The sequence below is a fragment of the Triturus cristatus genome, chromosome 7, assembly GCF_964204655.1.
Source record: "Triturus cristatus chromosome 7, aTriCri1.1, whole genome shotgun sequence".
In the NCBI taxonomy this organism is placed as follows: Eukaryota; Metazoa; Chordata; class Amphibia; order Caudata; family Salamandridae; genus Triturus; species Triturus cristatus.
Window position 1 is genome coordinate 1,066,314,132 of NC_140590.1, and position 13,717 is coordinate 1,066,327,848.

At 43.5% G+C, this 13,717-nt stretch overlaps 1 protein-coding gene across 4 annotated transcripts in view; it reads right to left on the minus strand.

Annotated features, from left to right (window-relative positions):
• Window positions 1-13,717, minus strand: part of SH3PXD2B (SH3 and PX domains 2B) — a 339,606-nt gene that overhangs the window by 122,013 nt on the left and 203,876 nt on the right. For all 4 annotated transcript variants that reach the window (XM_085618152.1, XM_085618150.1, XM_085618151.1 and 1 more), the window contains exons 4-5: window positions 5,524-5,600; window positions 4,705-4,796 (exon numbers count right to left, since the gene is read on the minus strand). In XM_085618152.1, coding sequence (XP_085474278.1) covers window positions 4,705-4,796; window positions 5,524-5,600 — 169 coding nt within the window. The remainder of the gene's footprint in view (window positions 1-4,704; window positions 4,797-5,523; window positions 5,601-13,717) is intronic.

A 13,717-nucleotide genomic window follows, 5' to 3' on the forward strand; every position in this document is an offset into this window, starting at 1 on the left:
CTCTGGATGTTCAGAGACTCATGGTACTCACAGTCTCCTCCATTTTGTGAGACATGGAATGGGTTACACCTGGGCTCATACCGGACTCTGGACCTCAGACTTTAGTCCGTTGGTCAAGTTCCATTGCCTCCGGAGTCCTGAGGGCCTAAACATGCCACAGGCCTGAAGGAACTCAATGGAAAAGTATTTTTTGACCATGAGTTGTGGTTCTCAATTTATTGGGCTTTCACATTTTTCTGACAAATCATTAACAACTGGCGTAATGTGTCCCCGGAAGGCATTAAGGTAAACTGAGCGCAAGTTGTTCCTTCCAAGATACAAGAAGATTGATGACCCAGTACCCCGAAGGCACCTCCAAATGTATTTATTCACCAGAAGCCTCGATGGAAAACCAAGAGTCGAGGGAGGCTACGTGGACACGGTGAGACAATATACAACTCATGACTATTAATTTCTGTCTGCTGTTCCGAGTTGTCGTGCTCGCTGGACATTTTCTAGCGAATGCTGCAGCAAGGGCCCCAAACTAGCTTAGCTATTCTAAGCAGCATCAGGCAGATGTAGTTGACTTGGTTGGTCCCTAAGAATTCTGTCCCATCAGTTGATTATGCCGGCAGTGCTACTGTGCTGTAGTCCCAAAGCCATGGCCCTTCCACAGTGCTTACGAGAATCGGCTGTCAGTGGGGATGGCTCTGCCCCTACAGACTAAAATTAAGTTGTGTGTTGGATCATAACTTAACAATTAAGCACTAGGCACATCAGGTTTTTACTACTGTACTCCATTGAACCACTCTATTGGTATTACTGTGGGTTCAATACGTTTTGCCTTTTAAAGAAATACCTCCTTACACATTCATCTTCCAGTGGAATAACTTATTTCATATGCTATATTAAACCCCTAATCACTTCCTAGAGGAACGCATGACCACCTGAACCCAGCAAAAGCAGGAGAATATGAGAAACAAATTCTGGTGAAAGCACAAAACAGAAGTCGTGATCATGAAATAGTGCGAAAATACAATATAGTCAAATAATGATACTAGCTAGTATTTACTACTCAAAACACAAACATACACAAATACACACACACACAAACAAAAATATGTTTGTGGTATCTAAAATTTACACATACATACTTATCAGCCACAGGACCTGCAGTAAAAGCCAGACAGCCCCAAATACGAGAGCATTATTATAGTCGTAACTCACACCAGTCCCACAGGCATGAAGTGATTTTGGATGGGTATTGTCAATTATTTGTTTTACATTTATGATGGAAATTCCTTTGACTAGTCTTTCATTTAATGGTTCTTATTTTTGAACTGTGTATTTTCTAATGAAACCCTGCAGTGACCTGCAAGCACCCTCGAACAAACTGCTCTGGGGAATGCGTGTTGATGCACGCCTTACTTACGACAGCCTTTGTAACACCAACACTAACAGAAGCCCAAGCCAATCCCGCAACAGTGAACAGCAACATAGTCAACAGACAGGCTACTCATACAATGACTTAGTTAATCCAGAATAACAACGTGTGCTAAGGGAGAGGGAGTCTAGCGCTTATGTTGCAGTTTGAGAAACTAAGAGGCTTGGAATCAATTCCTGGGCTCCCACATGACTAATTTGTCTGATTCTAGGCAAATCACGTTTTCATCATGCCTCTATTCCCCAATTTGCTAGAATTGGGTACGCCTGTAGGCAATTCATTTTTTAGCATACGCTATAAATAATTACATGCCAAACCCATACAACTCCCTATGCAATGCCTACAGTGTCTTAAACCACATTATTAGAAGCGAATAAATGACAACAGGGCAAACCTAGTCACATATTGCCACACAATCCATACGATGAACTACACAAACACGCTTTTCTGGTATGTTTATACTTTAGAACAGCTAAATAACCATGTAGGGCCAAGGGGTTATGAGGAACTGACAATGCTCTTATATACTACAGAAAACCTCACATCAGCCATGAAACCTCTGTTATGTACTGTGAAAAGCTGAAATGCAACCCATCATGGAGACCTGCCACAATTGTCCACAAATCCCTTACAACAGCTCCCTAAGCTTGACCATGGCCTCAGCAACACGTAAAACATCAGCCCAATCCACACAAAAGCTGTAAAGATGGTATAACAGCTTGTGTGTCCCTTATAGCAGTAATACAATCTTTAGAACTGCCTAGTAGCGACTGCTAAACCAGACATCTTCAATGGCCCTTTAACAATCCTGCAACACTGATGCAATCCCTACAATAGCCTCCTAAATCACCCCTCCGATATCCTACTCTATAACTCCATCAGTCGTGCAACTCGAATGACTGCAAGCGAAAATCTCCACCTCCACCTGTGCAACAAATGCTGCAACATCCATGGAACCCCTATGATGGCCTATCCAACACACGAACCAACAACAGGGCAGCTTGTACAACAAACCATTCAGAAATACCGGTCTATTACCCTTCGAATAAGCAATATAAAACAAATGTAATTTATGGCTATAGTTATTCAGACACGTGGGTATATTTTCTTTCCTAGTTCCTTTCGAAACACTTAACAATCCCACAGCCAGCATTCCCGAGTTGCTTTTCATCTATTAAAGTAGATAGTATTCAGAATCCAATGAACAAATCCTCAAGCATAAAGGTAACATTTGGATACATAAAAGTCATACAAAATCAGCCACTCCTGAGAAATCCAGACACGACTCTGAGGGTCAGTTGTGAGTGGGCACAGAGGAGGAAGTAAGAGGTTTGCCAAGATCTTAAATCCACAAAGGCAGCTAAGCAAAAGTCGGTTAAAAATCAATAGTGGATTGTAAAATGATCGACCTGATCCAGCTGGAGTGAGAACTCTGCTATCAGGAGATGATCTGGCACCTTGTAGATACCTCACTTGACCTGAGGCCCTTTAATAACGTTTACTACTTTTATTTACCAAACAAATATATTTACATAAAATCCCCCTGCTCCACATACCAGTTTCCTGCTCTGCCATTTGCTTCTCCCACTTTACCCCCAACAACCCTCAAACCCCCGATGCCATCCACACACCCCTACTCATCAAAAGACACACCACCCCGAACGAAGAACCCATAGGGCCAGATGTCACATTCAACACAGCCATAACAATCCCTTGAGCTCCTACCTCGTTCTGAGCAGGGCTTCACTTTTCTGATGGGGGTTCACTTGATCTAGTTCATTCATGAACCCTTGCTTTACTCACAGCTCTTACTTTAGCAATGGGGCAAACACAAATGCGACCTGGCATCGCCTGTTACTTGTGCCCCTGCACTGGGCATCTGAAGCCTTGGCTTCAGACCGTGCATGCACGACATGCTTGTGTTCTAGGGGCAAACACTTGTGATGCATGCACAATTGCATGGACCAGTTGAGTGGTGCACCACAGTTATCTTTTTTACTCCTGCTGGCCTGCTGCTCTCTGCTCTTCTGAGCAGTTCAGTGCTTTTCTCTCGGATCTTTCTTCACGTTTCAGTCCTAGTTTCCCTTTTTTATTACTGTGGTACTTATGTTCTGGAGGTACTGCAGTCCTAAAATGTATGACTTCTATCCTGCAACTGTAGGCCAGGTTTTAGAAACCAGAATTTTTCACAGCTACTTGCAATTTTAGACGAACACTTACAAGCCAAAATATTCCACTACAAGAACCCTTTCTCGCCATAATGACTTCCATCCAAAAGGTTTTTTTTTTTTATAAGTCTTTGTGGCTCTTTCCTGTGGTGCTGTTGGGCATCACTTTCCAGCAGGCACCATTCAAAAACTTGAGCTAATTTTAGAGCAGAGAATCAGACGACTCAAAGGGGTCCTTACTTAACGAAGGTGAAAGTTCAAACCCTATGTCCATCACTGGTCAACACTACTGCTTCTTTGTGAGCTCCCAAGTGACTGACAACACTACACGGACTCCTCATCAGTTACAAATCAGTGGCCCAAACGACAGGAAACACCTCTTGCTAACAGTCTCCATCTTCCGTAAGACACTGAAATTGCACCTGCCCAACTCACTTAACTTTTCTCAACTGACTTAACCAGTCTTTTGCACTGGAGGTTTATGTGGCTGCTTTAAACAATCCACGCCTTCATTCTAAACGTGCTCCCTGCAGAGTTGTCTTAACAGTAACTGTGCGATAAGTCAAATATTTATTATTTCACACAGGCTATAACTGGATTCTCCATGCAACATATAACTATTAATGACAACCATATTTAGAAAAACACAAAAGTGTTTTTTTGGGCAGGCTCCCAATACTTTTGGGATAAATGAGCCACAGACTGCAACCCCCTAATCTTCAGGTGGCTCCTGGGGAAAGGTTCTCGGTTACTTGACTTGTAAACCGCTTTCTATCGTAGGAGGACATATCTACATTTTGCAGAGGCGGGTTGGCCTTAACCGAAAGAACACCATGCAGGGCCTCGGTAACCTCAGTCACATGTTGACGAGAGACTGTCACTCCTCAGACCTTACTGGCCTTAGGGAGACATTGGCCTACGGGGACAACCCTCCAATTTTCCTAAAAGGATACTACTGAATCAAAGGTGAACACGATAAAGTCCGGTGTGGATGACCAAGCATAGCAACTGAAAGGGAGCAGAACGCAACCTTGGAAATGTCCTCATCAAATAAGCACTGGAGCAAAAAGGCAAAAATGATCAGTTTCAACAAATGTTGATAGTGCGACTCACTCTTTGGGTGGATTGAGATCCTCAGGCCTGGCCTCGAAGAACTGGAGGACATCTTCACACTGAGAGATGTACCGTGGGAGCTGGATCAGAGCCTGCGAAGGGAAGATGTAAAATGGTCAGGCAATAAACAACAAGGGGTTCTCTACGTCCATCCCCAGCCACACTCTAAGTAACATTCCAGCGATGGGACAGAGGGATAAGTAGGTTAGTCTATCAGTAATAGTGATCCTTAGGTGATCTACTGTCGAAAGGTTGCAGTCCCTACACAGATAACTTGGCCTCTCGTTCGTTTGAGGCTATTGAAAGAGTACTGTTGAGTTGCGTAAATGTGCCACCCGTTGCAGCGCTAGAAAGCCGCATGACTGGCAGCATGGTTATATAGCAACCTATCTTATTACTCTCATAATGAAGAAACCATGAAGATATTTTTTTAAACTACCTATCCTATGGTGCGTCAACGATTCTTTCAAGCAAGACCCTTTGTTTTTAGCCCCGCCCATTAAGGAGGGTCTCTACTCCAGACCCACACCTTAATCAGGGACTTGCTCCCACTCACCCTCTGTATCCTGTGTCTCTGTGCTTAGAGTCCATCTTTAGCCAGGAAATAGCCCGAGCCATCCTCTAACAAGTATCTGCAGGTGCCCTGTTTGCATGGAATTTGTGCCTAACATGTGACTCCACCTGCCTGCCAAAGGCAATGGCCTGTCGGTAAACCCAATAATTTCGTAACAAGGCCAATAATTAAAAAAAAAAAGTTTTCCTATCGACCAGGTGTCTCTGTTTCGGACAGGAAATGGAGGTAACTCCTTTGCAGCTTACCCTGCAGTACTCATCTATCGGTACCAGCCGACGAACTGCAACGTCCCGAATGTGGCTCCTTCGGAAGAGGATTTTACCTGCAATATGAAGAAAAGACCCAATGAAGAGACGTTCTGTGCATGAAGTTACAGATACCTTTACAGCAGCAACACCGTGCTGAGCAGTGAAAACAAGATCCCACATAGACACCACAAAAGGAGTAATCGGGAGATATCTTGACAGGTGGACATTCAAAAGCCCAGCAAGGCCAAGTCAAACATGGACATACGTGTGCTCCTCCCTGTCATTTGATGCACTCTACCCTCCTATGAGACGATGCCCAAGTCTGTAGTAAAAGCTCTTGATTTTCCCATCAGTCAGAAGTGGAACAGCAACATGACAATGCTGGGCATACATGTCTAGTCCTCTGTTACATCAAGCAGTCAGCTTAAATGGTCTCATACATGACTAAAGCTACAAAATCTGTGTGCCTTTTTTTTATCATTCTATTACAATTGTTAAATTAACTTTCAGCAATTCTGTATGCACTCATGTAAACAGTAAATTAATTCCACAAGCATTTCCAGAGCCAATGGGTTGATAGAGCGCCACGTTATTCTTAAATTTGTAGGGGTGCATCATAATCACTGTTACTCAGCACCCATTTATGTTAAGGGAACCTATAATAATGTGACTTAGAAATGTATCACTCAAATCTGCTTATAATAGTGTGATTCAAAATGAAACCATGCTTTTCATGAAGAGCAGTGTCGTAGTTCACTGCAAATGTATTTTAGTCAACGCATAAGGATTGGTTTTCATGTAATGCGATGCATTAAGTTTAAGTGGCATACACTGGTGGGGAGTGAAATAGCATAGAGTGAAGTTACATACAGTGAAATAGCAGAGTAGACTGGCATAAAGAGGTTTAGCGCACAGTGTAGTGAGAGTAGAATGGCTTACTGTAGAATAGCATAAAGGGGACTGGCATACAGGTGAGAGGTGCAAAGTGGAGTAGCATACATTGAGTGGTACACAAGAGTGGCTAACACTAAAGTGGTGAAGATTGGAACAGTGTACTGTGGAGTGGCGTACAGTGAGTGGGGTAGAGGGAAATGGGGTACAGTGGAGTAGCATGCAGTGGAATAGTAGGGTGGGGTAGAGTGGAGTGGCATAGTCAAATACTGTAGTGTTGAATGGCGTAGAGTGATGCTACACACAGTAGAACACTATATATTGAAGTGACATGGAGTAGGGTACAGTGGATTGGCACACAGTGTAGTGTTGGAGAGTGTAGTGGCATGGAGTAGAATGCTTACAGTGGAGTGGTACAGAACGAAGTGGGCTAGAGTGCAACAGTGGAGTAGTATAGCATGCAGTGGTATAGAGTGAAGCGCGTATAGTGGAGTGAGGTACAGTGTAGTGGCATATGACAGTGTGGCGTACACTGGAGTGGCATACATTGGAATAGCATACAGTGGATAGGCATAGAGTACAGTGGTGTAAAGTGGAAATGCGTAGAGTGGAGTCGGGTACAGTGGAGTACCATACAGTGGAATTGTGTACAATGTATTGGGTAGAGTGGAGTGGAGTAGAGTGGAGTGGCATAGAGTGAAACAGCATAGAGCTGAGTGGCAGAGAGTGTAGGTGGGTACAGTGGAATAGTTATACTGGAGTGGTGTAGAGTGTAGTGGAGTAGAGTAGAGTGGAGTGGTGAAGAGTGGACTGGTGTAGAATGTAGGGAGGTAGAGTGTAACAACGTAGAGTGCAGAAGCGTAGAGTTAAGCTGCGTATGGAGGAGTGCGGTATATTATAGTGGCATACAGTAGAATGGTGTAGAGTGAAGTGGCGTAGAGTGGCGTGGAGTGGCGTGGAGTGGCGTAGAGTGGCGTAGAGTGGAGTGGCGTAGAGTGGAGTGGCGTAGAGTGGAGTGGCGTAGAGTGGAGTGGCGTAGAGTGGAGTGGCGTAGAGTGGAGTGGCGTAGAGTGGAGTGGCTTAGAGTGGAGTGGCTTAGAGTGGAGTGGCTTAGAGTGGAGTGGCTTAGAGTGGAGTGGCTTAGAGTGGAGTGGCTTAGAGTGGAGTGGCTTAGAGTGGAGTTGAGAGAGTGGAGTTGAGAGAGTGGAGTGGCTTAGAGTGGAGTGGCTTAGAGTGGAGTGGCTTAGAGTGGAGTGGCTTAGAGTGGAGTGGCTTAGAGTGGAGTGGCTTAGAGTGGAGTTGAGAGAGTGGAGTTGAGAGAGTGGAGTTGAGAGAGTGGAGTTGAGAGAGTGGAGTTGAGAGAGTGGAGTTGAGAGAGTGGAGTTGAGAGAGTGGAGTTGAGAGAGTGGAGTTGAGAGAGTGGAGTTGAGAGAGTGGAGTTGAGAGAGTGGAGTTGAGAGAGTGGAGTTGAGAGAGTGGAGTTGAGAGAGTGGAGTTGAGAGAGTGGAGTTGAGAGAGTGGAGTTGAGAGAGTGGAGTTGAGAGAGTGGAGTTGCATACATTTGAAAATCGGAATGGAGTCGCATAGAGTGGAGTGGGAGAGTAGAGTAGACTGGAGTAGAGTAGACTGGTGTGTAGTGGAGTGGCGTGGAGTGGCGTACAAAGGAATAGCGTATAGTAGAGTGGAGTGGCACATAGTGGGATAGCATAGAATGGGGTGTCGTACAGTTTAGTTGCATACAGTGGAAAAGTGTAGAGTGGATTGGCATATATTGTAGTAGCATAAAGTGTAGGGGTGTAGACTGGAGTGTCGGACAGTGGAGTGGCATTGAGTGGAATAGCGTACAGAGTAGTGGGGTGGAGTGGCATAAAGTCAAATAGCGTAGAGTTGAGTGGCACAGTGGAATAGTGTATGCTGGAGGGTATACAGTGGAGTGGCAAAGAGTGGACTGGCCTAGAATGTAGGGTAGTAGAGTGCAGTGGTGTAGAGAGAAGCGGTGTATGGTGGAGTGAAGTATATTATAGTGGCATACGGTAAAATGGCGTAGAGTGAAGTGGCATGTAGTAGACAGAGTGGAGTTGCGTACATTAGAATAGCGGAATGGAGGAACATATGGTAGAGTAGCATAGACTGGAGTGGCATAGATTGGGGTAGAGCAGACTGTTGTCGAGTAGAGTGGCATAGAGTGGAGTGGCATAAACTGGAGTGGGGTAGAGTAGACTAGTGTGGAGAGGAGTGGCATACAAAAAATGTGTATAGTAGAGTGGCGTAGAGTGGCATAGAGTGGAGAATCACAGAGTGGGATAGCATAGAATGGGATGTTGAACAGCAGAGTTGCGCAGAGTGGAAAAGTGTAGAGTGGATTGGCATACACTGTAGGGGCGTACAGTGGAGTGGAGCAGACTGTTCTACAGTGGAGTGGCATAGAGTGGAATAGCGTGCAGTGGAGTGGTGTACAGTGAAGTGGCTTAGTGTGGATAAATGGACTGCCGTACAGTGGAATTGCGTACAGTGAAGTGGAGTGGCATAGAGTGTAGTGGTGTAGAGTGGACTGGCTTACAGTAGATTGAGGTGCAGTGCAGTGGCATACAGTGGAATAGCGTAGAGTGCAGTGGCATTAAGCTGAGTAGCATACAGTGAGGCTTACAGTGGATTAGCGTTCACTGGAGTGGGGTGGAGTGGCGTAGAGTCAAATACCATATAGTGGAGTGTCAAACACTGGAGTGGCGTAGCGTGAAGTGTGGTAAAGTGTAGTGACGTACAGTGGAGTAGTGTGAATTGGAGTGGCATACATTGGAGTGGCGTAGAATATAATGTTGTAGAGTGGATACTGCAGAGTAGAGTGTTGTAAAGTGGGGTGGGGTAGAGAGTAGTGGCATACAGTGTATAAGTGTACTGTGGAGTGGCGTACAGTGGGCTAGCGTAGAGTGCAGTGGCATAAAGTGGAGTGAGGTACATTATAGTGGCATACAGTATATAGCATGAAGTAGAGTAGCATACAGCGGAGTGGCGTAGAGTGGAATAATGTTGAGTTTAATGGTGTACAGTCTAGTGACGTAGAGTGGAGTGGCTTTTAGTGGTGTGACAGACTACAGAGGAGCAGTGTCATATAGTGGAATAGAGTAGAGTGTAGTAGAGTGGAGTGGCATAGAGTGTAACAGCATAGTAGAGGGGCACAGAATGAAGGGACATAGAGTGGTGTGTGTGATTTGAAACTGACATAGCGTGAAAGCCTGTGAATGGATGTAGATGTAATTTGTCAGGAATATACATTATGAGGTGTGAATGGTAATGTTTGGTAGCGTGTGTGAATAGTATAAGCAGTCTTAAAGTTATAGATCTTTAAAAATTGAGATATATTGTGCTGCAGTAAGTTTGCATTCTATTGCGGTACATGTGGATGAGAAGTTCGTATCTGATTGGCTAATGGCTATGTTTACTAAAGGTAAAAGGATGAAAAGGAGCATATAGTTATATTATATCCAATTGTAAAATACAATAAGCTTCATAAGTCTATCAAATCCAAATATATTGAACAGGGTGTCTTGGTTCACCTGTTTCCAATTTCACTTTATTGCAGTTTTAGATAACATGCGTACATCAGCCCAGCGAACGCGTTTCACCCAACAGGACTTCCTAGGGGTTGGGTAAACACAGATAGACGACTCTGCATTTGAAACCCGACAGGAAACATGGCAGATCACAAAAGAAGGCATTTAACCTTTTATCGTGCGGGAATAAGGACGCTATGGGAATACTTAGCACCCAGTAGAATTGAAATAAAGGAAAACACGCCGGTTCCTTTGAGGAATTTACCCAACCCTGAGGAAGTCCTGTTGGACGAAACGCATTGGCTGAGCTGATACAGTCTTACATACAGGTAAGTAGTAGGTTTTATTGTTTAGTACCTATTATCAGTTTACTAAAGTGGTAATAGGTAGAGAAATGTATTTACACATTTCAAAATATTTTTACAGCAGTTTAGGGAAAACTGCACGTTTCTAATTTTTAAAGTAGCACAGTAATTTGTAGATATCACTGTGTTACTCAGACTTTTGTGCATATTTAAATATGCTAAAAAAACAGAAAATACACTGTAGTACAGTATATTTGTAAAATGTAGCGCATTACAGTTGATTTTTAATTTGTTAACGTTTTTTAAAAATATATTTTAGGTACTGCGGTACTTCCAAGCCAGTACTGCAGTACATTTAAAAACTATATATATATAGAAACTTATAAATATTTTTCCTACCTATTGGGACTATAATAAGTGGTAATAGGTAGGGTAAAAATATCAAACCTAATACTTATCTATATATGAAGGCGATACGCAGAACACAGCCAAAGTGTACCTAAAACAACATGGCTGCCTTTATCATTTGTAAAGGCAGTCATTAGCCAATCACATAATGAATTGTCATCGCTATGTACAGCAGAACGCCTGCAAAATACTGCAAAAGTTGGTGAAAATACCACAACTATAGATATCCCCAAGTTAAAATGCTGTATAAAACGTAAATACTTTTCCTACTTACCTGTAGTACCCAAAAGGATTATCTGTGCACCATAATGTGTAATCCTGTCACATTTAATTCAAATCCGCCCACCTGTTTTCACCCTATGCGTGAGTGCGAAGTCTATGGGAAATGTATTGGTGCCCAAAAATGTTTTGGGATCCAACTTTTTTCTTTGCACCCTCCTGACGAATTTCCCTGAAACTTTGCATATTCCCGCAATGTAAAAAGCGGAATAGGTCTTCAAAGTTTTGTGGGGATTCATTGAACGGCTGAAAAGTTATTAATGGTAAAAAATCTGTGGAATTCCTATTTAAACTACATTCAGGATGTGTGGTTTGTAAAGGGATGTATCTGTTGAAAGAGTTCTCTTGTTGTGAGGGGATAATCAGAGAGGCGCTCTTATCTTGTCTTAGAACGCAGTGCTTAATGGTATGATAGATGGGGTGTTAGAGATAGAAGAGAAGGATAAAATTGTTTTGGCTGGTGGTAGAGATTATATCTGCAGAGCCTTAGAGGATGTGTCTTTTCCTCCAGTGTTTTTCTGTGCTGAGACTGTAGAAGAAGGGAGTCCTTCAGAAAGGAGACCGGGCACACCTGAAGTGCAGGCAAGGTAAAAAAAAAATTGTAAAAAAAATGTTTTTAAAGCCAACACCAACATTACAATTTAAAAGGCACACTTTACAAGAGCTTTATCAGTGAAGGGAAATGAACTATGTCAAGTAGACAAGAAGACATGAACTATATGAAAACTGAAGCGAGCTATTGGGTAAAGCGTGCTGGCCCACTTCCCGATGTTAGGTGGAAGCAAGATATGAACCGCAGTTCCTGAGCCCTGCTGACTAAAGGCACCTTTGTATATGTCTATTATGTATGATTTTTTTTTTCTTAAAGAACAATAGTCTGGTGAGACTGAATCAACGGCCAGACCTATAAAACATAACTTTCGCCAAAGTGTGTGCTTGCTATTATAAAATGTTATATTAATGAAAGCAAAGTTTTTTGCGGACTATGTATAAATAATTAATAAGAACAAAGCATAATAGCATGCAACCACTGGAATTAGGATGTTGTAGGGAAAGCATACTCCAGAAAACAGATACTGTTTGCACAAAATAGTATTGTATTCATCAAAGGTGAAACATCAACAGTGCTCAGTGTCCCAAGTGAAAAAATGGAAACCACATACAAGTAGTGGCCAATTGTAATAAATACCAAGGTTTCTTAATACATGAAAACAGCCTTGTAACAATAACTATACAACGGCCTCTACATTATTATTATTTTTTTTTTTAAAAGGCCGATAAAGGTTTGTTTATAATGTAAGCCAATGACGTTTCGACCCCAGAAAGGGAAATGTGGGGTCTCATCAGGACCTAAAGATAAGGGACACCTGATGGATTTCAAGCCAAGCTTGGTAGAGTGCACACTAATAAAGTGAGGATTAAAGAGCGTATAATACTCACATGGGGCCCAGTCGGGCACCCAGGGAGGGAAAGATGGGCTGTTCCTGGCAAGGAGTGGCTTCAAATCAATAGAGCGACGTAGTGAAAGAAGACTAAAGACACACTGTCTATGTCAAATTGTATAATCACCGCCAGAGGATTTTCGGAAGATATACAGTGATGCGTGGGCTGCCGTAAGTCTGCCCTAAGTTTTTAGGTCTTGCGCCTAGCGATGCAGTGCGTAGCACTGCTTGCGCAGCAAGAGTCCTTTTGTCCAGGGTTTCAAAACGGAGCCTGGAATCGCACACGCTTGTGAGTGTGCTTTTCCTTTTGGCTTCCTCGATTGGCATTTGCGTGCGTGTTTTTCACAAAGACGGCACGCAATAGGCCAAAGGCGGGCGCATTACTCCGCCCATGGCCTATTGGTGTCTATTACGCGCACTGGCCGTCATGTGGTTTCAATTATCGTGCCCAGAATCACCTGTAGCAGATACCCAGACTGTGTCCGATTTCTCGAAAGGCAGATCTGCTCTTTAAGTAAAGTCAACAGCAAGGGCTTTTCAAAATCTGCAGGAAGACAACAGCAACCGCAACAGGCACCACATTTCAGTGTTTTCAAGACCTGTTCTAAGTGAATGGGAGTAACCTTGATGACAGCAATGGGACTAGTGGCCATGACAACAATGAGAATAGCGCTGATGATACCAATGGGACTAGTGCCCATGACAACAATGAGAATAGCGCTGATGATACCAATGGGACTAGTGCCCATGACAACAATGAGAATAGCGCTGATGATACCAATGGGCTAGTGCCGATGCCAACAATGAGAATAGCGCCGATGATACCAATGGGAATAGTGCCGATGCCAACAATGAGAATAGCACTGATGATAACAATGAGACTAGTGCTGTTGCCAACCAATGAATAGCGCTGATACCAATGGGACTAGTACCCATGACAACAGTGAGAATAGCGCTGATGATACCAATGGGACTAGTGCCGATGCCAACAATGAGAATAGCGCTGAGGATACCAATGGGACTAGTGCCGATGCCAACAATAATAGCACTGATGATAACAATGAGACTAGTGCCGATGCCAACAATGAGAATAGCGCTGATGATACCGATGGGACAAGTGCCCATGACAACAATGAGAATAGCGCTGATGATACCAATGAGACTAGTGCCGATGACAACAATGAGAATAGCGCTGATGATAACAATGGGACTAGTGCCGATGCCAACAATGCGAATAGCGCAGATGAAAACAATGGGACTAGTGCTCCTGACAACAATGAGAATAGCACTGATGACAACAATGGGACTAGTGCCG